The 22,343-nt window shown below is 40.7% G+C and overlaps 1 protein-coding gene across 5 annotated transcripts in view; it reads left to right on the forward strand.

Moving 5' to 3' along the window:
• The window catches only part of NTN4 (netrin 4), a 114,351-nt gene extending 102,781 nt beyond the window's left edge, over nt 1–11,570 (forward strand). For 4 of the 5 annotated variants that reach the window (XM_059681940.1, XM_059681941.1, XM_059681942.1 and 1 more), the window contains exons 8-10: nt 626–694; nt 4,017–4,187; nt 10,139–11,570. In XM_059681940.1, coding sequence (XP_059537923.1) covers nt 626–694; nt 4,017–4,187; nt 10,139–10,275 — 377 coding nt within the window. In that variant the 3' untranslated portion in view covers nt 10,276–11,570. The remainder of the gene's footprint in view (nt 1–625; nt 695–4,016; nt 4,188–10,138) is intronic. The other variant, XM_059681943.1, reaches the window with a different exon arrangement.
• Nucleotides 11,571–22,343: the final 10,773 nt, after the last annotated feature.

The following is a 22,343-nucleotide window of genomic DNA, read 5'->3' on the forward strand; positions in this document are numbered from 1 at the left end:
CTTACAATAGGAGCTCAATAAATTATTTTAATTTCATGGCATTACCTTCAAAGAACTGCCCAACTATTTTATTTCATTTGACTTTTGTGGTGGTGGTGAACATTAATTATAAAAATATAATTGTTTTTCTATAGGTTATCTATTAGTTGTTCCATTCCATTAGCATGGACTCTATTTATCTCATCAATTGCAAGCATTAAAATATATCAGTATTTCTACATTTCTGTATTTCTCTTAGGTCAATACTTCACTGGATAACAACGAATTTTTTCAGAGAGTGACTATTACTCTCTTTTTAATATATTTTTATTGATTTTAGAGAGAGAGGGGAAGGGAGAGGGAGAGAGAAAAATATCAATCAGCTGCCTCCTGCATGCCCCAGGCATGTGCCCTACCCGAATAAAACCAGTAACATTTCCATGCAAGGGTCAATGCTCAACCAACTGAGCAACATAGGCCAAGGCAGTGACTATTTCTCCTGAATGGCTTTTCATGGTTTCTTAATATCTGTGGATGATGTTGTATGAATCACTCAAGTCTTAAAGAGTTATGTTACCTGGATTTACTTGATGGTTTTTCTTCTCTCTGTTTCTAACTAACATCATTTCTCATTTTCTTTCTGTAGGTAAATGTGAATGTAAGGAACAGGTTTTAGGAAACTCCAAGGCATTCTGTGGAATGAAATATTCATATGGTGAGTCTAAAGTCCTTAAATGTTTCTGAGAGTCTATTCAAACTAAGTATGAAGAGTTTCCTAGAAAATGGGAGGCCTGGCATGTGACCATCTCAATATGTTAAAACATTAGTCTTATATAATAACTAGAGGCCCAGTGCACAAAATTCATGCACTCAGGGGGGTCCCTCAGCCCAGATTGCAAGAGGGCACAGGCCAGGCCGAGGGACCTAACTGGTGCACAATCGGGGCTGGGGAGGGGCATGGGAAATTGGCCAGCCGGGGAGAGACCACGGGAGGGCGCCAGGGTGTGTCTGGCCTGTCTTGCTCTGTCCCAGTAGCAAGCTAACCTACAGGTCAGAGCATCTGCCCCCTGGTGGTCAGTGCACGTCATAGCGACTGGTCACCTGTCTGTCCCCTGGTGGTCAGTGCACATCATAGTGAGCAGTTGCATGGTCTTAGCATATCTTTAGCATATTATGCTTTGATTGGTTGAATGGCCGACCAGACAACCGGACACTTAGCATATTAGGCTTTTATTATATAGGATATTAAGTACAGTATTCTAGTCTTGGCCTTGATTTTCCTAATAGAGATGGCATGGAATGCCCTGGTGAGTCAAGGCAAAGTTATCATATTATAAGGAGAAGAAGCAAAGAATAAAAAGAAAAGAAAATGACACATAATCCTTTCTTATGGATGCTTCCTGTTTTAGTAATCTAAAAGGGAAGGTTCTAGCCACTTGGACAATTCCTGTAACAGTTTATCAGGTAATATAAAGCAGAACTCAATTTGAAGCAGTATTTCATAAAGCAGTATTTCAAGAGCTCAGACCTATATGGGTTTCATTTCTAGTTTATGAGATGGGTAACTTAACTTCTACAGACGTCCTCATCTGTAAAATAGAGATGATGCCACCTTCCTCATGAAATGAGATTTTTGAAAAGCACATTAATTTGCACTTACTAGATGCTCAGTAAATGGTATATTTCTGAGGAGTAAGAGGATATATATTCTGAGATGAGCTGACTGCCTGAGTTTTTTTCTCTGCTTTCTATGTATATTCTATGTTTCTCTATCTTTCAAATACCAGGAAAATGCAGCATATAAAGAAAATGTCACTACCCTAAATACAGATTGTTACTACCTTCTATTCTAAACAATTTTATGTTTACCATTAAATATTAAATATAAATATTAAATATTAAGGATATCTGATCTTGCCAACTTATTCTTTTTATTTTATTTTTTCTTATTGATTTCAGAGAGGAAGGGAGAGGAGAGAGAGATAGAAACATCAATGATGAGCCCAGCTGGCATGGCTCAGTGGTTGAGCACCGACCTATGAACCAAGAGGTCATGGTTTGATTCCTGGTCAGGGCATATGCCCAGGTTGTGGGCTCAATCCCCAGTGGGGGTTCGGGGGCATGCAGGAAGCAGCCAATCAATGATTCTCTCTCATCATTGATGTTTCTATTTCTCTTTCCCTCTCCCTTCCTCTCTGAAATGAAAAAGAAAGAAAGAAACACCCCCTACTGGGGATTGAGCCCACAACCCAAGCCTGCAACCCGGGCATGTGCCCTTATAACTGGAATCAAACCCAGGACACAGATCAATGCTATATCCAGTGAGCCAAACAGGCTAGGGCTTGCCAACATATTCTTGACTAGTGTCTGGGCTTTTTATTGTTCCATAACTTATAGGGCCTGAAATATGCATTACAATGAAGAGAAAATTTTAAGTCATGATTTCTGAAACCAAGTGTTTAGGTTCTTGATAACATTGTATTTAATCTCATAAGAGATAAAAAAAAGTAAATGTTAAAAACCTCATAAATCTTATCTAAAATTACATGCATATTTCTCCCCTTTCATCGGCCAACTTGACTAAATAATAGAATAAAACTTTTGAAATATATAGTGCCTAATAAGGAAAAGTATTTACTTAGAGGGAATTGTATTTACTTTCAAAAGCAACAACAAAAAGACCATTTAGTTCAAAGTCAGTCAGTTCAGTGGAAATATCAATTGGTTTTCATTATCACATAGATTCAGTAACTCTCTGACTGAATTTACAAACAACCACATTGGCATCTTTTAATACAACTGTATTACTTTCTGCTTAGGAGAATTTGAATGCTCTTAATGATGTAACGAAATACCTTGATCTTATTAAGTACTATACACCTATAGTCTTGGGGAGGGGGGGGGGCGCCGAGGAATGGTTCCACCACATTCTCTACCTTAATGGGGGAAAACTTGATTTGATCATTCCTTTAGCAAATATTTATTGAGCTATTGTTGTGAATAGACAAATTCCCTGAGTTTGCAGTCTAGTGAAAAAATACCCCAAAATACCAAAATAGCCCCTGAGCATTGGCTATGTGTGAGGCACTATGCTATGTACATGAAGGGACATATCCCATGCAATTATCCCATCAGGATTCTGGCCCAAACTCTACCTCTAACCAACAAATCATGCAAACATGAGCAGTTCACTTAACTTCTTAAAACTTGCTTCCTCATGCATAAAACAAAACTGGATGAGCTCTTAAGACCCCTTCAAAGTCTAAAACTTGATGATTCTAAAAAGACAGCTCTCTAGTCGTATGGATATGGAACAAGCCAGGATAGGGTTCTCTCATTACACACAATCTTTCATCAAAATATAGATGAGCTAGTAAGAACTCTCTAATAATACAGAATATTGCATCCACTGTTCCTTAGGTTTACTTTCTCCTCCTCACCAACTTATTCCATTACTTAACACCTCCCCCATCTATTTCACAGATCTTAGAGCATAATGGAATCATGAGTCATACTGGAGCTCTGCCATCATATAGAAGGACAGCCTCCCTAACCCCAGTCAGCTTGCATTCTACACCAGAGGAAGAAGATTAAATAATAATATTATTTAATCTCTTTAGAATACTTAAAATATACACTGTTAGTAACATTTGCTCTTTGTCATAACTTTATACATAATCAACCAGAAGAGTATAATATAATTAGAATCTAAATAAAAACCAGGACAACAATTCTACCTCCACATCTTTCTATTTAGTTGATAGCTGAATGTGTTTAAGATTATACTTGCAGGAGGCAAATGGCGATATTCTTTTAGGGTAGTGATATGGGAATGAGTAGCAGTTGTAAATGTCTAAGAAGGAAGAGTATAGTTGATATAAATTAGATGAAGCCAGTAGCAAATTGCTGAGCCTAATGATACATCATTAATTCACTTTTCCATTATATTCTGAAGTGCATATTTAAGTTGTTGTTCAAACCTCAAAAGATGATATGAAATTTTATGCATTTTGACTTTGAGAATTGTGTTGTTACAGTGCTAAAAATAAAGATTTTATCAGCTCATGATAAAGGATCTCATGCTGAGGTCAGTGTGAAGATTAAAAAAGTCTTAAAATCTACCAAATTGAAAATTTTACGAGGAAAGCGAACATTATATCCAGAATCATGGACTAACAGAGGCTGTACTTGTCCAATCCTCAATCCTGGTGAGCATTAGATTTTTTTCTACTTTCTCTCTGCTGAATTGCTGTTTGTCTTACAGTCTCTGAACCACAACCTAAATAAACTCTGCAAAGAGCATCTCCCCTTTTCACATCTGAAGTCTGGGGAAAGCCCAAATGGAATTCTTTGAACTGACATCAAAAAACGATTTCTCTTCCAGGTGCTGTATTAAAGTATAATACTTTAAAATCCAGCAATATAATATTCTTTGCCCTAAAAGAGAAGTCTCAGATTGGTTCCAGGTGTCAGTAGCATAGAAAACACTTTCATGAATTTATCTGCCACTAACACTTTATCTGAAAGCTAGGTCCTATTACGATTCCCTGGGTAGAACTTGCTCCCAAAGGAAGTTCAAATGCAAAATTCCATCTGTGCAAATACTATTGAATTCATTTTTACTATTGCATGAGAAGCATCTGTTTCTCCTGGATAGAAAACAACTCTCAAGTTAGCATCTTATTTTTCATTAAATGATCACTCTGGTTTTAAACTAGAAACAGCAGAAATAAACAAGCAAGCCTTGTAGAATATTAGAGAAACTTGAAGTGCAGTGGAATTTGCAGGGATTCGTACCTTTACACTCTATAAGTACACTCGTCATACTGTGTCATAAACTGCTTTTTTTACTGTCTCCCTTATTAAGTTTGAGGACAAGATTTAGATTTTTGATCATAGTGTCTCCATTGCCTACCATTAGTACCTAAATAATAGTAACATCGTTTCCAAATAGTAAGTTCTAGAAAAACAAGTAACTTTTTGTTGTTGGTGTTAATCCTCATCCCAGGATATTTTTCTATTAATTTTTAGATAGAGTGAAAAGGAAGGGGTGAGGGGAGGGAGGAAGAGGGAGAGAGAAACATCAATATAAGAGAGACATGTCAATTGGGGATCAAACCTGCAACCCAGGTATGTGCCCTTAACCAGGTCTTGAACCCAAGACCTTTGGTGCAATGGCTGACACTCTAACCACTGAGCAGCACTGGACAGAGCACAAATAACTTTTAAAACATGTTTTTATTGATTTTTAAAATATTTTTATTGATTTTAAATGATTTTAGACACAGAGGGAAAGAGAGAAAAAAACATCAATTAGTTGGTTTCCTCCCTTCTGCACCCCCACCGGGGACTGAATCCACAACCTGGGCATGTGCCCCAACTGGAAATCGAACCAGCAACCTTTCGATGCACAGGACAACGCTCAACCAACTGAGCCACATCAGCCATCAAATATATATTTTTTAATTCTCTGTATTTCCGTTTGTGTAGTTGCCTTCTGTGTCTCAACGGCACTGTTGAAACAAGTGCATAATTTCTCTTCTGGATATAATCCCTTCCAAATATAAGTCCAGGAAACCAGTTATATTAATAAGAAGTCATTCCCACAAAAATTTGAGGGAAACAAACAGATAACTGAGAGAGAGAAACTATCAATAAAATATCTACCTCAACCCAAACCATCTAAACAATAATATACAATTCTTGACTTTATTTCTACTGTTAAATAGACGCTCACACCCTTTTTATGCCTTCAGTATTTCATTCAAGTTAATTTAAATTTTTTAAAATAGAAAAAGAAAGCATTTTAAATAAATAAATATTGTTTCAAAGAACAAATTAAGTAATCAGAATCTTCGATTTTTTAATACAGGAAAGGAAGAGTCATTAATTTGTGTCCTATTTCCCAACAATTGAGGCACAGGGGCTCTTCCTATAAGCACTTTCTACTATCTTGGCAAAAGAAGAAAAAAATCTGCTCCGTTTGTTAGCCAGACGTTAAAAACAAAAGCTTTCACCATCTGAGCCACTCTCCAGGAAGTGAACTATACTTCCTAATCAGATTTCTGCCAAACAGTCAAGGAATCAACTGAGTTCATCACAATTGAAAACATAAGCACAATTATTCAAAGAATTCTTGAAAACATGTTTACTCACTTTGAAGAAAAGACTGGAACTTGCCAAAGCAAAACCAGACACTCTTTCATTTCACTTTGTTTTTCTATTTTTACAAGTTCAATAGCTAAGGGTAAAGAAAGCTGATAAGAAAATTCTGAAACCTTAACAGGCCAACTTGCTTCCTTTGCTACTTTGGAAAAAGAGCAAACTAATTAGGCATACCTGCAAAGTCATCCATTCCTATATTCATATATACTTTTAGTCATTCATTAATCATATGTTTTCGAATGTCAAAACTAGCACTTAAGCCCTGGCCAGTGTGGCTCAGTTGGTTGAGTGTCCTGCAGGATTGGGATTCTTTCTCATGCAAAAGCTAAGAATTTAAATACCTTATAATCCCTCATACATTTGTGCTCCCCAATGTCTAAACCTTTCTATGTCATTATTTTCCTTTTATCTCTCTTTTTTGAAAACGCCACCATAACTATCTTTAACTTAGGATTGACTTGTTTTAATAAACTTCTAAAATAAGCCTTTTATTGTTATAGAAGCAATATATAGATACATTACAGATATAGAAATTTAGGGGAAATTTTTAAATTTCACATTTCTGCCCTCCAGAGATAATCTCTGTTAATATCTTAGTGAAAATCCTTCCAGATCTTTCTTTGTCCACATACATGTCATATTTTTTAACCAAAATAAAATAATAATATATGTAGCCCACTTTATTCAGTTAATGATCTTTATCTTCAATTTTAGTTTATTTTCATATAATCTAATACTCAGACCATATTCTGACTTTTGAGGTGGTTTGTCCTTGCCAGGATCACATACTATCTGGTTTTTAAATCCCTCAAGTCTCTTTTATTCAAGTACAGTTTCCTTTTATTGTTGTTGAAAAAATTGTTATTGTTTAAGAAACCAGACCAGCTGTCCTGGAGACCACCCTACCCTTCTACATTTGTCTAGTTGGTTCCGTGTGGTGTCATTTAGCTTGTCCTAGACCTCCAATATTTTCCGTAACCTTTAAAGACAAGCTTGATAGAATCAAGATAAACATTTTGGCTTGAATCCATTACACTTTGTGTTATATACTTCATGTTGGGTACTTTGTGTCAAATAACATCAGAAGACACATAGGACCTGATGACCCACCATCAGTGTTGCTAAACTGACACTTGAGTTAGAGTGATAACAGTCTGATCTCTCCATTGGGCTTTTTTGTTTTCCCTTTAAAAAAAAAGTTTTTTATTGATTTTAGAGAAAGGAAGGAAGAGGGAGAAATAGAAACATCGATATGAGAGAGAAACATTGATGGTTGCCTCCAGTGCGTACCCCGACGGGGATGGAACCTGCAACCTGGGTATATACCCTGACTGGGAACCAAACTGACAACCTTTTGGTACATGGGACCACACTCAACTAACTGAGCCACTGACCAAAGTTGTTTTTTCCTTTTGAGATTAAAAAATAATGCATGTGGTGTTACTTAATCACTATACAAATATCACGTGTTCCATTAACCATTCATTTAATGATTTTAACACCAATTGGTACTCCCTTCCTGAACCAATAATTTCACTGAATGACATTTTTCTAGGTTATTTCAGTGAATAAACAAGTATACATATGTATTTTAAAACCATGAGTTTAAATTGAAATTTTCAATTGAACTTTAACATCTAGTATTTTCCCTTAATTTGAGGTTTCTTTATTTGTTTTATTGACTTCAGAGAAGAAGGGAGAGGGAGAGAGAGATAGAAACATCAATGATGAGAGCGAATCATTGATTGGCTGCCTCCTGCATGCCCCCTACTGGGGATTGAACTTGCAACCAGGGCACATGCCCTTGACCAGAATTGAACCGGGGACCTTTCAGTCCGTAGGCCGATGGTCTATCCACTTGAGTCAAACCAGCTAGAGCTGAGATTGTGGGTTTTTTAAAATATTTTTTTATTGATTTTAGAGAGATAGAAACATTGATGAGAGAAAAACATCAATTGGCTGCCTCCTGCACGCCCCCTTCTGGGGATCAAGCCTGCAACACGAGCATATGCCCTGACTGGATATTGAACCGTGACCTCCTGGTTCATAGATAGGCCTCAACCACTATGCCATGCTGGCTGGGTTGGAAATTTTTATTTTATAAACATGATTACTTATTTGCTGTGTTCTACACTGAGTGGCCAGATTATTATGACCAGCCAGATTATTTTGACCTCCCCACCAGTACTTCATTGACACTTCCAAAAATACTGAATATTGAAAACTTCCTAAGCAAATACTCTCAAGGTTTTATTATTATTATTTGCATAACTAATTCACTTCATTGTACTGATGGGGTGGTCATAATAATATGGCCACTCAGTGTATAATATTAATGAAAAATACTACAAATTACTACAAATATCTACTGAGGGATATTATCATATTTCTTTTTATTAACATATAGATATTTTATGTATGTATTTGTTAGCCTGAGAAGAATTCTGAATTACAAAGTCAGCTCTAGGTCTGGTCAGTGCTCACCATTTTTTTTTAAATGTATAACAAATAGCCTGGCCAGTGTTACTCAGTGCTTTAGCTTCAACCATGAACTAGGAGGTCATGGTTCAATTCCCTGTCAGGGTACATGCCCAGGTTGTGGGCTCAATCCCCAGTAGGGGGCATGCAGGAAGCCAATCAATGATTCTCTCTCATCATTGATGTTTCTATCTGTCTCTCCCTTCCTGTCTGAAATCAATAAAAATATCTTTTTTAGCCCTTGCTGGTTTAGTTCAGTGGATAGAGCTTCGGCCTGCAGACCAAAGGGTCCTGAGTTTGATTCCAGTCAAGGGCACATAACTTGGTTGCAGGCTCTTCCCCAGCCTGGACCCTGGTCAGGGCTCATGCAGGAAGCAACCAATCAATGTGTTTCTCTTATGTCAATGTTTCTCTCTGTCTTTCCCTCACTTTTCCACTCTCCTTAAAAATCAATGGAAAAATATCCTCAGGTGAAGATTAACAACAGCAAAAAAATCTTTTTTAAAATTTGTAATAAACCTCCTATTTCCAAAAGCACATCAACTTTATCTAGTAAATATGTGCTATTTTGTATTACCCATAGCTCTCTTCTGATATGTTTTCCCAAATAGTTTTTAAACTTTCATTAAATTCTCCTTACTATACACTACCACACATAGTGAGTCCCCAGGAAATACTGATTTATAGCAATGTGTTAAGTGCCCATGGAATCCTACTTCTTTACAATAGAGGGTGGTATAGTACAGAGTAAATAGTTCTGTAATCAGACAGACCTGACCTTAAGTCAAAATGCTGCTACCACTGAGAGACACAGAATAAGTTATTGATCATGCCAAGCCTCCATTTCCTCATTTGTAAAACAAGAAGAAAAATAATACCTACTTATAAGGTTATTTTCAAGATTAATGAGATAATACATGTAAAGCACTTAATAAATGCTTCTTACATGTCATCTGTTATTGTCTACTTGAGGCCCACTGCATGAATTCTTACATGTCATCTGTTATTGTCTACTCGGCCTGGCCTGCGGGAACGAGCCGAAACTGGCTCTCCAACATCCCCTGAGGGGTCCTGGATTGTGAGAGGGCACAGGCCAAGCTGAGGGACCACCAGTGCACACAATCGAGGCCAGGGAGGGATGCAGGAGGTTGGCCAGCTGGGGAGGGACTGCAGGAGGGCTCTAGGGCATGTCCGGCCCATCTCCTTCAGTCCCAATTGGCCGGACCCCAGCAGCAAGTTAACCTACCAGTCAGAGCATCTGCCCCCTGTTGGTCAGTGCACGTCATAGCGAGCAGTTGAGTGGCCTGAGCATATCATTAGCATATTATGCTTTGATTGGTTGAATGGCCGACCGGACAACCAGACACTTAGCATATTAGGCTTTTATTATATAGGATTACTCCCAATTCAACCGTGAATATATAAAACCATTAACTATGCATACATAAAATTGCTGAAGTCACATCTCCCCTTCAATAAATTATGATACTATATAGCTCCTTTTGTTCTCTTTTAGGTTTGGAGTACCTTGTAGCAGGACATGAGGATGTAAGAACAGGCAAACTAATTGTGAATATGAAAAGTTTTGTACAGCGCTGGAAACCATCTCTTGGAAGAAAAGTCATGGATATTTTAAAAAGAGAGTGCAAGTAGCAATAAAGGTGTATGTCACATAATGGCACTTCTCTATGGATAAAACACAAGCTTAATGGAAAGGAGAACTCAATAATGAAACTGGAATATTTTTAAGTGCCAAAATGTATAGAAATGTTCCAATGCATGGGCCTTGTCTATTTATTTTGGGTCCATGTTTAAATACACTTTGTTTCATAAAGAGAAATGAAAAAAAAAATCTATGCTGATACCTGTTTTCTATAGAATTGATTCTAAAATTCATAGCTATTAAGAATATTTTAATAGCAGTATACTATTTAACAATAATCCATTAAGAGCAATACATATAACAAGGACTTCTCCCAGCTTCAGATATGTTACTTACATTTGTGCTACTTAAAGTAATAAGATTTTAAGGAATCCCAACCCTTCTATCAGAAAAGGTGTCTCTTAAAAAGAGCCTTCTCTTGTGTGATGTGTGAACTTTGCCCTGTGGCATGTTAAGAGGAACCTCTCCACATTTATATAGTATTTCTCTGTATAAAGCACTTTACTACCTATCACTTGTGTTGTGTGAGTTGGGAGACGCTGTTGACAGCAAAAAAAGAAAAGGGCGTGTGTAAGGAAGCCTACTGAAACAGAAGCACTGCCACTAAATGTGGACAAACATGACCAGATAAAGGAAGTTGTACTTTTTTACTCTGAATACTTGGAGAAAATATGTGAAGATGCAACCTTAAAGGCGAATATGTTTGCATGAAGTCTCAGCTTCAGGCTAGAGATTAGATTCCGGAGATATCAGCCATGATGAAACATTTTTATAAACAAAAAGAGACTTTAAAATAAGAGAAAGAAATCATAAGTATAAAAATATGCTTATGTTTGGAGTACCTTGCTGGAAATGGACTTTAAATTTTAAAGAGCTCATTTATTTGCAATGCACTGTATACACTTCAAAAATTCTTGTAGACACAGAATTTGTTTTATTTTTGTGTTTTAGTATTTAAACGTAAATATTGTAACAGTTTCCTCCTTGTCTTTATTAACAGTATATGGTCATTTGTACTTACTCATTTTTTTTGACACAATGTATGTGATAGTTCACAAAATTACAGCTTTTCATTATTATTCATCTTCTGTACCCATGTATAATCACTCTACATATAGTTTCTTCTGTATTTGAATATACGAAACATGAACCACAGTACCATAACATTAATTTCACATACAGAACATATATTTTTCCTGAGGTCCTGTGGACTTGCAAAATATATATGTATATATATATTGCTTTGTTAATTTTTAATATGTAATAAAGAAATATTATCTCCTGATTTTTGTCTCATTTTCTGATCAACTCTGAATGATGCTAAAGATTGCCTTCTCTAATGAGAGAACTCAAATCTAATTCCTTAAATTAAGAAAATCAAACCAGAGTCTAGTGTTTCTACTCTGTTACTATGGAATTTGGGGATGGAGTGGATGTTAATTCAGATGAGTTTAGCTTCTGTAGTACTTAGACATAAATTTTTTTATCAGATGCATTGCATTTACTTTTTAATTAATTCTAAAAGTAATAAAATTTCATTGTTGAAAATACAGAAAACTATAATGAGGAAAAATACCTATATTTCAACTATCCTGTGATAACAGCTGTTGGCCTTTAGTTTCTAAACTACTAGATTGTTTTTATGCATACTAGTATACATACCTTTTATAGAATTGTAATTATACTATACATTTTCTAATGATATCTAAATTTATCACCTATAGCATGTCTCAGCTGCTTTCCTACTCCTATCTTATGTTCCACTAGATAGGTGGAACACTATCTAGTATGATATCATTTACTTATAAAATATGTTGGTAAGTAATTCATACCAAGAAAAATATCTTAAATACATCAAATATAAAACTTGCTTAAGTTTCAAAATTGCCAAGCTGCCTTCTTTTCCATTTCATTTTATTTAAAATAACTATTAACCATTTTAAAAAACACAATTGTCCTTTATTTAAGAGAATAGAAATATGTCTATATTCTTGAGTGAAAAAATTTGCAGAATACATATAGTATTAGCCCCCGCTCCAAAACACATTTATAATACATACAGTGTTTTAAAAGGTCTAAAGGATAGCAGGGTTATAGCAGTATTTGCACTTGTAGGGGAAAGAAGGAGAGAGATTTTCCCTTTTTATTTTGCTTATATCTGTACTGTTTTACTTTCTTCTGTTGATCATGTACTATATGTGTAATTTTTTTAAAAAAATTAAAATGTAATCAATTGTTTTAAAAGCAAGTTCAAGGAAAAGTATAACTAAGTATTTAATTTTGATTGTTTACCAAATTGTTCAGCCTAAATATGTCTTCCCAGTCCTCTCTTTCTTAGATGCTCTTTTGAGCACCTTTTTTGGCAACGTTCCAAAAATTAGGTCATTGGTATAATTATTTCTTAAGGTTCTGATTCTCAAATCACTTGCAGCACTTCAGCTGCAGTCTTAATTTCTTTTGAGCATCATTCGGCTTTCCAAAGTGGAAAAAGGGAAAGAAAACCCTGTGTTTCGCATTTGTAAAAGTAAACAACAAAATGGAGCATAAGCTAGCCGGCCCATGACCCTATTCCCATTCTATCATTCCATCATTCTGCCACACTTCTATGTACACTTTCTCCTCCATGGCATCTTTCAAAATAACGATCTCGGTACCAAGGCAACAGATTCGAATAAAACTTCCATCTATGGCTTCAGATGAACCTGAACACTTCAAGAATTACTGGGAAAGTCTCTCTCTATACTGTGGGGTTGTTAGCAGATTAGTTGCATAATCTCCACATACCTCTGTGTAATTTGCCTGAGGTCAACCTAGTCTATGCTCTGTTATTACATCATTTTCCCCAGAGAGGGATGTTACTAATATTTAGTATTTGATGCAATGGAAATTCTCAGTAATACGATAATCTTTTAATAGTGTCCACTAACTGAGGTCAAATCTGTGGGGATGTGACCAGGAGTCCAAAACGCAATGTCCCTCTGGCTATATTAAACAGAGAGCAAGGCCTCTTATGGATAAACATAGTTCTTTGGGATACTTCGGATTCTTGCCAAATAAATCCTTTTCTGAATGATCAGAGACTTACCAACTCTACAGGGTGGGAAAAAAGGACCTTGAAAATGCCTTGTGCTGGCTGTCCCTTGGCCACTCCCCTGGAATGCCTGAGAACAAGGAGCAGGAGCACTGCCGAGGCTGCTAAGGAGTTTTTCAGAGGCCCCAGAACTGAATTGCTTTGTGTTCATTGTTTCAGTGATAAGCAGTCTCCTAACCTAATTTTATCAAAGAGCCAAAGTTACTCAAGACTTATTTCCCACAGCCTGGAAGGAAAATATTTATGAACAACCTCAATTTTGCAAGGGAGATTGGTATGATAAAAAAGGAATAAAAGCAAAGAGGTGTGCCTTGCATGACATGTTTTTTTAAGTCTCTCGAAGAATGATTTATCTGAGAATACTTTTTTTTAAATCATGTCCTTGTCCTTGCTTTCCTACACTTTCACCAAAGTGATTTAGTCATTTCTCTACCCTTTGAGCATTAATAACTGTTTGAGAACTGCAACTTTTTTAATGAAAAAATTATCATATTTATTACTAGTCAGCTCATATATACCGAATAATGAAAAAGCAGAGTGTTAGTCATGAGAAAGAAAAAAATATGCACTGGGCCAAATAGGTATTTTTCAAAATGTGAAGTGTATGTTCGGTAAAAAGAGGGTGTTAGTAAATGCTGAATTTAACTCTAGTTTATTAATATATACCCACAGCTGAGTGGCCATATTCTAAAGTGTGATCACTAATAATGAATTAATTTATAAATGCAAGAATATCCAAGATGTATTAGGAATAACCAAATTATAGTGCATTAATTTGAATAAATGAGAATGGCAGACAAGCAGAGAACCTTGCTTTCCTGAAAGAAAAATAGCCACTGTCAGCAAATTTTCACAATATGAGCAAAATGGTCTGCCCAGAAACTTCCTGAACACATCCTTCTCAGCCAGGACATCACCATGGATTTCAAACTCAGTGAATAAGAAATAATAAGATAACATTAAAAGGAATTAATACTTAAGAATTTACCACATGCTAGGCACTTTTCTAAGTGTTATATGTGTTATTCTTACTTACTCTTCCTAAGCACCCCTGAAGTACATGCTATTATTACCTCCATTTCTCAGATAAGGAAACTGAGGCACAGAGAGATTAACTAAATTGTCCAAGGATTCTCGGGTAATACTGACTGTGGAAAATGGATTTGAACGTAGGCATTCTAACTCTCAGAGTTCACATTTCAAACACTAAAATGAGATCTGGCATTGAGAAAGGAATCCAGGTGAGGTGATGCCAACTGCACCATTGTCCTCATTGGCTCTTTCTTTTAGATCCTAATTGATGGAAGTCCACTAACATTCAACATGTCTCCCATTTTTCTTCTCCATACTGCATATTATAATGTATCATAATATTCCATTCTGTGATTACATAATTTTCTGGTACCTTTCTCTTTGTTACATTGTCATTAGGGTAATACTGCTTTCCATAATTTATACTAAGGTGAAATAGTAAGAGTCCATTTCTTACCTCTGCTCTTTTGCTCTTCATCTAGTTTTCTGAGCTTTGTGTAGACATAAGGTCCACTCTTGCATTTATCAAAAATGACCCTGAATAAACTGTAAAATTCAATGGCATCCCATTTCAAATCAATTCCGTCCTCTCTGACTTTTGCTATGTAGAGCAATCCTGCTTGCAAGATGAATTAGAAGTAATTACACCAGAGAGAGACAGGAAATAAAAAATGCAGACATTTGCCCAGCCTGTGTGGCTCAACATTTGAGTGTTGACCCAGGAACCAAGAGGTCCCTGGTTCAATTCCTGGTCGGGGCATATGCCTGGATTGTGGGCTCGATCCCCAGTAGGGGGCATGCAGGAGGCAGCCAGTCGATGATGTTCCCCTCTCATCAATGTTTCTATCTCTCTCTCCCTCTCCCTCTCCCTTCCATTCTCTCTTTTTTTAAAATCAATAAAAATATATTTTTAAAAATGTAGACACTTTGTTAATCAAGAAGAGAGAGCAAGAGGCAGAAAGCAAGGGATAAAGATATGAGAAGAAAGCAACCACTGACGGTTTGTTCTAGTAAGAATATGCAAAGTATTCCAAAGTAGAACATACTCAGTCAAACAATTCTACCATTACTACATACCAGGACTTGTGTGAGTTACTTCCAAATATCTTCTACAAAATTTTCCCATCCAACTCTCTTACTACTATATGTGTTTGAGGAGCTAGAAAAGCTAAAGAAGATAAAGCAACAGAGAAACCGTAGGTAATAATAATTAAGAAATTAGCCCCTAGCCAGTGGTTCTCAACCTTCCTAATGCCGCGACCCTTTCATACAGTTCCTCCATAAAATTATTTTCGTTGCTACTTCATAATTTTAATTTTGCTACTGTTATGAATCGTAATGTAAATATCTGATATGCAGGATGTATTTTCATTGTTTGCGACCCACAGGTTGAGAACCGCTGTTAGACGGTTTGACTTAGTGGACAGAGTGTCAGCCTGTGGACTAAAGGGTCCTGGGTTCAATTCTGGTCAAGGGCACATACCTCGTTTGCAGGCTCGATCCCTGACCCTGGACGGGGTGCCTGCAGGAGGCAAACAATTGATGTGTCTTTCTCACATTGGTGTTTCTCTTCCTCTGTCTCCCCCCCTCCCTCCATTCTCTCTAAAAAAATCAATGGAAAAATATCCTCCCTCAGGTGAGGATTAACAAAAGAAAAAAATTAAGAAACCAATTGGTTTTGCCACATACTGAAATACTAGAGGCCCGATGCATGAAAATTCATGCACTCGGGGGGGGGGGGTGGTTCCTCAGCCCAGCCTGTGCCCTCTAGCAGCCCAGGAGTACTTGGGGGATGTCCACCTTCAGGCTTAGGCCTGATCCCCTGGGGAGTGGGCCTAAGCCATTAGTTGGACATCCTTAGCGCTGCTGCTGCGCTGGCCAGCCATGAGTTGGCTTCTGGCTGAGCGGTGCTCCCCCTGTGGAAGTGCACTGACCATCAGGGTACAGCTCCTGCATTGAACGTCTGCCCCCTGGTGGTCAGTGCACATCATAGCAACCAGTCTTTCCCAGTCATTCCACCATTAGGGTCAATTTGCATATTACCCATTTATTATATAGGACTAGAGGCCCGGTACACAAAAATTTGTGCACTCGAGGTGGGGGGGGCTCAGCCCGGCCTGAGCCCTCTCGCAGTCTGGGACCCCTTGGGAGATAACGCCCTGCTGGCTTAGGCCTGCTCCCGGGTGGCAGAGGGCAGGCCTAATCCCTAGGTGCAGCCCCTGGTCGGGCTCAGAGCAGGGCCAATTGGGGAGTTGGGGCGCCGCCCCCTGTCATGCACAGAGCAGGGCATATTGGGAGGTTGCGATGCCACCCTCAGTCACGCTCAGAATAGGTCCGATTGGGGGGTTGGGGCACCGTCCCCTGTCACACTCAAGGCAGGGTCAATGGGGAGGTTGCAGCGCCACCCACTGTCACACACAGAGCAGGGCCAATCAGGGGGTTGGGGTGCTGCCCCCTGTCATGCACAGAGCAGGGCCCATCAGGGAGTTGGGAAGCTCCCCCCATCACACACAGAGCAGGGTCGATCAGGGGGTTGAGGAGCTCCCCCCTGTCACTCACAGAGTAGGGCCGATAGGGGAGTTGGGGCACTGCCCCCTGTCACACACAGAGCAGGGCGGATCAGGCGGTTGGGGCTCCAGCACTGTCACATTCAGGGCAGGGCCAATGGGGAGGTTATGGCTCTACCCCATCACACACAGAGCAGGGCCTGTGGGGTGTGGGTTGGGCCACCGCGCTCTATCACCCACAGAGCAGGGCCGATCAGGGGTTGGGGTGCCACCACTCTCACACTCAGGGCAGGGCCAATGGGGAGGTTATGGCTCTACCCCATCACACACAGAGCAGGGCCGATCAGGAGTTGGGGTGCTGCCCCGTCACACACAGAGCAGGGCCGATCAGGGGGTTGGGGCGCCACAGCCTGTCACACACAGAGCCGCAGGGCAATCAGGGGGTTGGGGAGCTCTCCCTATCAGGCACAGAGCAGGGCTGATCAGGGGGTTGGGCGCCTTCCCCTGTCATGAACAGAGCAGGGCAGATAGGGAGGTTGTGGCCCTGCCCCCTGTCACACACAGAGCCGCAGGGCGATCAGGGGGTTTGGGCGCTGCCCCCTGTCATGCTGATCCCAGTGCCGGGAGGCCTCTCGGCTCCGCTGAACCCGGTGCTGGAAGGCATATTAGCCTTTTACTATATAGGGTAGAGGCCTGGTGCACGGTTGGGGGCTGGCTGGTTTGCCCTGAAGGGTGTCCTGGATCAGGGTGGGGGTCCCACTGGGGTTCCTGGCCAGTCTGGGTGAGGGGATGATGGCTGTTTGCAGCTGGTCACACACCCTTCAGGGTGGGGGTTCCCACTGGGGTGCCTGGCCAGTCTGGGTGAGGGGCTGAGGGCTGTTTTCAGGCTGGCGGGTGACTGAAGCTCCCAACCGCTCCTTTTTTTCTTTTTTTTTAATTCTGGGCCAGCTTTAGCTTTGAGGCTTTGCTCCAGCTCTTAGGCCTCCGCTGCTGAAAGCAGGTTTCTGGCCTTTGTTTACCTTCTGTATTTGAAAAAATGTTGCGATCCTGCTGGCTGAAGCCCGGTGGACTAAAGCAGGTTTCTGGGGTTTTGTTTAGCTTCTATATTTGTAACATAGTTGCTTAGAGTTGCAGCTCAGAGGCCGGCAGCGGCAGGCGGGAACGTTGGAGTCCTCCGTCACTGAAGCAAGCAAGCCTCATGTTAGTTTCAAGCTGCCTGGCAGCCGGCCACCATCTTGGCTGGCAGTTAATTTGCATATCTCGCTGATTAGCCAATGGGAAGGGTTGCGGATATACGCTAATTACCATGTTTCTCTTTTATTAGATAGGATAATTTTATATTATCTTTTTAAATATATTTTTAATTGATTTCAGAGAGGAAGGGAGAGAGAGAAACATCAATTGAGCCTGCAACCCAGCCATGTGCCCTGACCGGGAATTGAACCATGACCTCCCAGTTTATAGGTCAATGCTCAACCACTTAGCCACACTGGCCAGGCTAAATTATCCTATATAATAAAATCCTAATATGCAAATCAACTGAATGGCGGAACAAATGGCGGAACAACCAGTTGCTATGATGCGCACTGACCACCAGGGGGCAGATACTCCCGTATTGAGTGTCTGCCTCCCAAGAGGGAGGCGAACAGTGGCAGCGATCGGGGGACAGGGCCAGCCAGCGAGCGCTCCTTGCCTCCTGAAAACCAACGGTCGGACATCCCCAGAGGGTTTAGGCTAGGCTGAGTGGTCCCCCTCCCCATGCACAAATTTTGTGCACCGGGCCTCTAGTCATTTATAAAGTACATAATCAATAAAATATTTGCTATCTGAAAGCACTAAGAGTCTTTTTCAATATATGTACTGATCATAATAATGGTTATTACTTTTGCTATTATGTGCCAGGTGTTGTGCTAAACTTTACATGACTTATCTCCTCAGACCTCACATAATAACCTTATGAAGTCAGTATTATTATTAGGTGGAAACTGAGGACCAAGGGGTTAAATAACTTGTCCAAAGTAAAGCAAGTAATCAAAACTAGTATTTCAGCCCTGATTTACCCATCTCTAGAACTCATATTTATAACCTCTATTATCTCATGAAACCTCTAAACCAATCATTCCCAAATAATGTGCATAAAAATCAGTAGACATGTTCATTAAAATGCATAGTCCAGGCCCCTACTTGAAAATGTCTATTTCAGAAGGTTTGGGTGAGAACAAGGGCCAGACACTTTTTTTAAAAATCTTTATTGTTTAAAATATTACATATGTATCCTTTTTTTCCCCATTGACCTGTTCCAGACCACCCCCACTCCCCACCCCAGGCCTTCACCACCCTATTGTCTGTGTTCATGGGTTATGCATATATGCATACAAGTTCATTGGTTGATCTCTGCCCATCCACCAGACATTTTAATAAGCACTGGATACATGTGGTCCATAGACAAGACTTTGAGAAACACTGCTCTAGACACTCCTACAGAACAGCCTCAGCAAAGTCATAGAATTATTCATCACTTCTGTTTCTGCAAATATGTCTTCCTCTAGTCATAAGTCTACTTGGCTTTCATCACAAATGTTATTTTATGAATAGCAGAATCATTAGTTCTATTATAGTTATCCAAAAAGTAAGATGGTGGAAAAGGGAAGTTTAAAGGAGATCCCGCCAGCTTTTATGTACCTTACTACTTCCTAACCTGGCCTAAACAGAATTGTGAAATACCTAAATGTGTCTTTGATATCTCCTCAATCCACTTTGGGCAATATCCTTCCAGGAGCTCACTGACTTCATACTTCTCAGAGTCTCCGTGAAGACACTACACAAAATTCTAAACTCCCAACTTTCCCTCCAGCCTTGAACAGTATCTGTACATACTTGTCAAGATGCTACTCTTCACCAAAAGACTGATAGATTGATAAGATGAAATAAATCATTCTAATGAGATACTTTCCCGGTTTCTCGCTTCCCTCTTTCTCCCTAACACAATGCTTTATTTACCCAAATAAGCCATGCGTGTCTGCATAAAACTTTTAATGAGTGATTTTTATCATGAGAATTTTAGGCACGGATGGTAGGCCAATGATGGAGATATTTTTGGTCAGCTGTGCCTTTCAATGCCTCATAAATTGGGCTGCTTAGGTAGCTTCCTAATTTCCCTTTAGGCAGTGCCAATCCTACTCACACACTCAGTTGAACCACACTGAGAGGCTTAAAAAATGAGGAGGAAGGTGAAAAAGCATTGACATTGGGAAAGGAAAATATGGGTAACTGCCTAACATACTGTCTCACAGAAATGAGGATTCAAACCACAAATGTAATAATAATCCACACAGACTTCACATTTTCCCCCCCAATCCTGTAAATGAAAAATAAAATCCAGGATAACATTTTCTTTGATAGGTAGGGGGGGAAAAAAATCAAGGAAAAGTACCCAACAGGCATCACAGCAAATGGAATTCCTTAACCTCAGATACACTCACGTTACACACACTTATGTGTTCCAACCTCTTACCCATGGAGACTTGCCCAGCACCAACCTTCAGGAACCTAGAGAGCTTTTTATAACAATTGAGAATGTACAACTGGATATTTTTATAAATGTGTCCTCTGCCTTTGATAAATGTTATATTAAGCAGTTTGAAACAAAAACAGTGAATACATTTTTTTAATGCAGTACTTATAAGTATACTTAATTAGTACCCTGCAAAATTTAACAGATTTCACCAAATGTCTCAATAAAGAACATTAACTTTAGGAAAGATGCCTCCAAGTTTTTCAATTGCTTCCCATATGTTATCCTACTAGGAATAGGTGAAAACTATTGAGAAGTGGTATTTAAAGCCTCACATTTGGCAACAGATAATTTTTCAGGACTCCAATCCTATCTAATAAAAGAGAAAAATGGTAATTAGCCATACCTCCGCTACCCTTCCCATTGGCTAATCCGGGTGATATGCAAATTAACTGCCAGCCAAGATGGCGGCCGGCAGCCAGGCAGCTTGAAGCGAACATGAGGCTTGCTTGCTTCAGTGACGGAGGATTCCAACGTTTCCTGCCTGCCGCTGCCGGCATCTGAGCTTTCAGTTTAAAACATTGTTATAGAAGCTAAACAAAACCCCAGAAACCGGCTTTCAGCCAGCCGGGATCTCAGAGCTGGAGTTGAAACAGTGTTTCGATTATAGAACGCAAACAAACCAGATACCTGCTTTCAGCAGCCAAGGCCTAAGAGCTGGAGCCAAGCCTCAGAGCTAAAGCTGGCCCAGAATAAAAAAGAAAAAAGAAAAAAAGGAGCGGTTGGGAGCTTCAGTCACCCGCCAGCCTGAAAACAGCCCTCAGCCCCTCACCCAGACTGGCCAGGCACCCCAGTGGGGACCCTCACCCTGAAGGGTGTGTGACCAGCTGCAAACAGCCATCATCCCCTCATCCAGGCTGGCCAGGCACCCCAGTAGGGACTCCCACCCTGGTCCAGGACACCCTTCAGGGCAAACCAGCCAGCCCCCAACCGTGCACCAGGCCTCTATCCTATATAGGAAAAGGGTAATATGCCTCCCAGCACCGGGATCAGCATGACAGGGGGCAGCGCCAAAACCCCCTGATCGCCCTGCGGCTCTGTGTGTGACAGGGGGCGGGGCCACAACCTCCCTATCCGCCCTGCTCTGTTCATGACAGGGGAAGGCGCCCCAACCCCCTCATCAGCCCTGCTCTGTGCCTGATAGAGGGGAGCTCCCCAACCCCCTGATCGCCCTGCGGCTCTGTGTGTGACAGGCTGTGGCGCCCCAACCCCCTGATCGGCCCTGCTCTGTGTGTGACAGGCTGCGGCGCCCCAACTCCCCCCTCCACGGGCCCTGCTCTGTGTGTGATGGGGTAGAGCCATAACCGCCCCATCGGCCCTGTCCTGAGTGTGACAGTGGCGGCGCCCCAACCCCCTGATCGGCCCTGCTCTGTGGGTGATAGAGGGAGGCGCCCCAACCGCCCCCCATGGGCCCTGCTCTGTGTGTGATGGGGTAGAGCCATAACCTCCCTATCGGCCCTGCCCTGAGTGTGACAGGGTGCGGCGCCCCAACCGCCTGATCCGCCCTGCTCTGTGTGTGACAGGGGGCGGTGCCCCAACTCCCCTATCGGCCCTACTCTGTGAGTGACAGGGGGGAGCTCCCCAACCCCCTGATGGGCCCTGCTCCTTGCGTGACGGGGGGAGCTCCTCAACCCCTGATCGACCCTGCTCTGTGCGTGACTGGGTACGGAGCCCCAACCCCCCTGTTGGGCCCTGCTCTGTGAGTGACAGGGGGCAGCACCCCAACCCACTGATTGGCCCTGCTCTGTGCGTGACAGGGGGTGGCACTGCAACTTCCCCATCGGCCCTGCCTTGAGTGTGACGCGGGCGGTGCCCCAAACCCCCAACCGGCCCTACCCTGAGCGTGACTGAGGG

Source organism: Myotis daubentonii, chromosome 2 (assembly GCF_963259705.1).
Source record: "Myotis daubentonii chromosome 2, mMyoDau2.1, whole genome shotgun sequence".
Lineage (NCBI taxonomy): Eukaryota > Metazoa > Chordata > Mammalia > Chiroptera > Vespertilionidae > Myotis > Myotis daubentonii.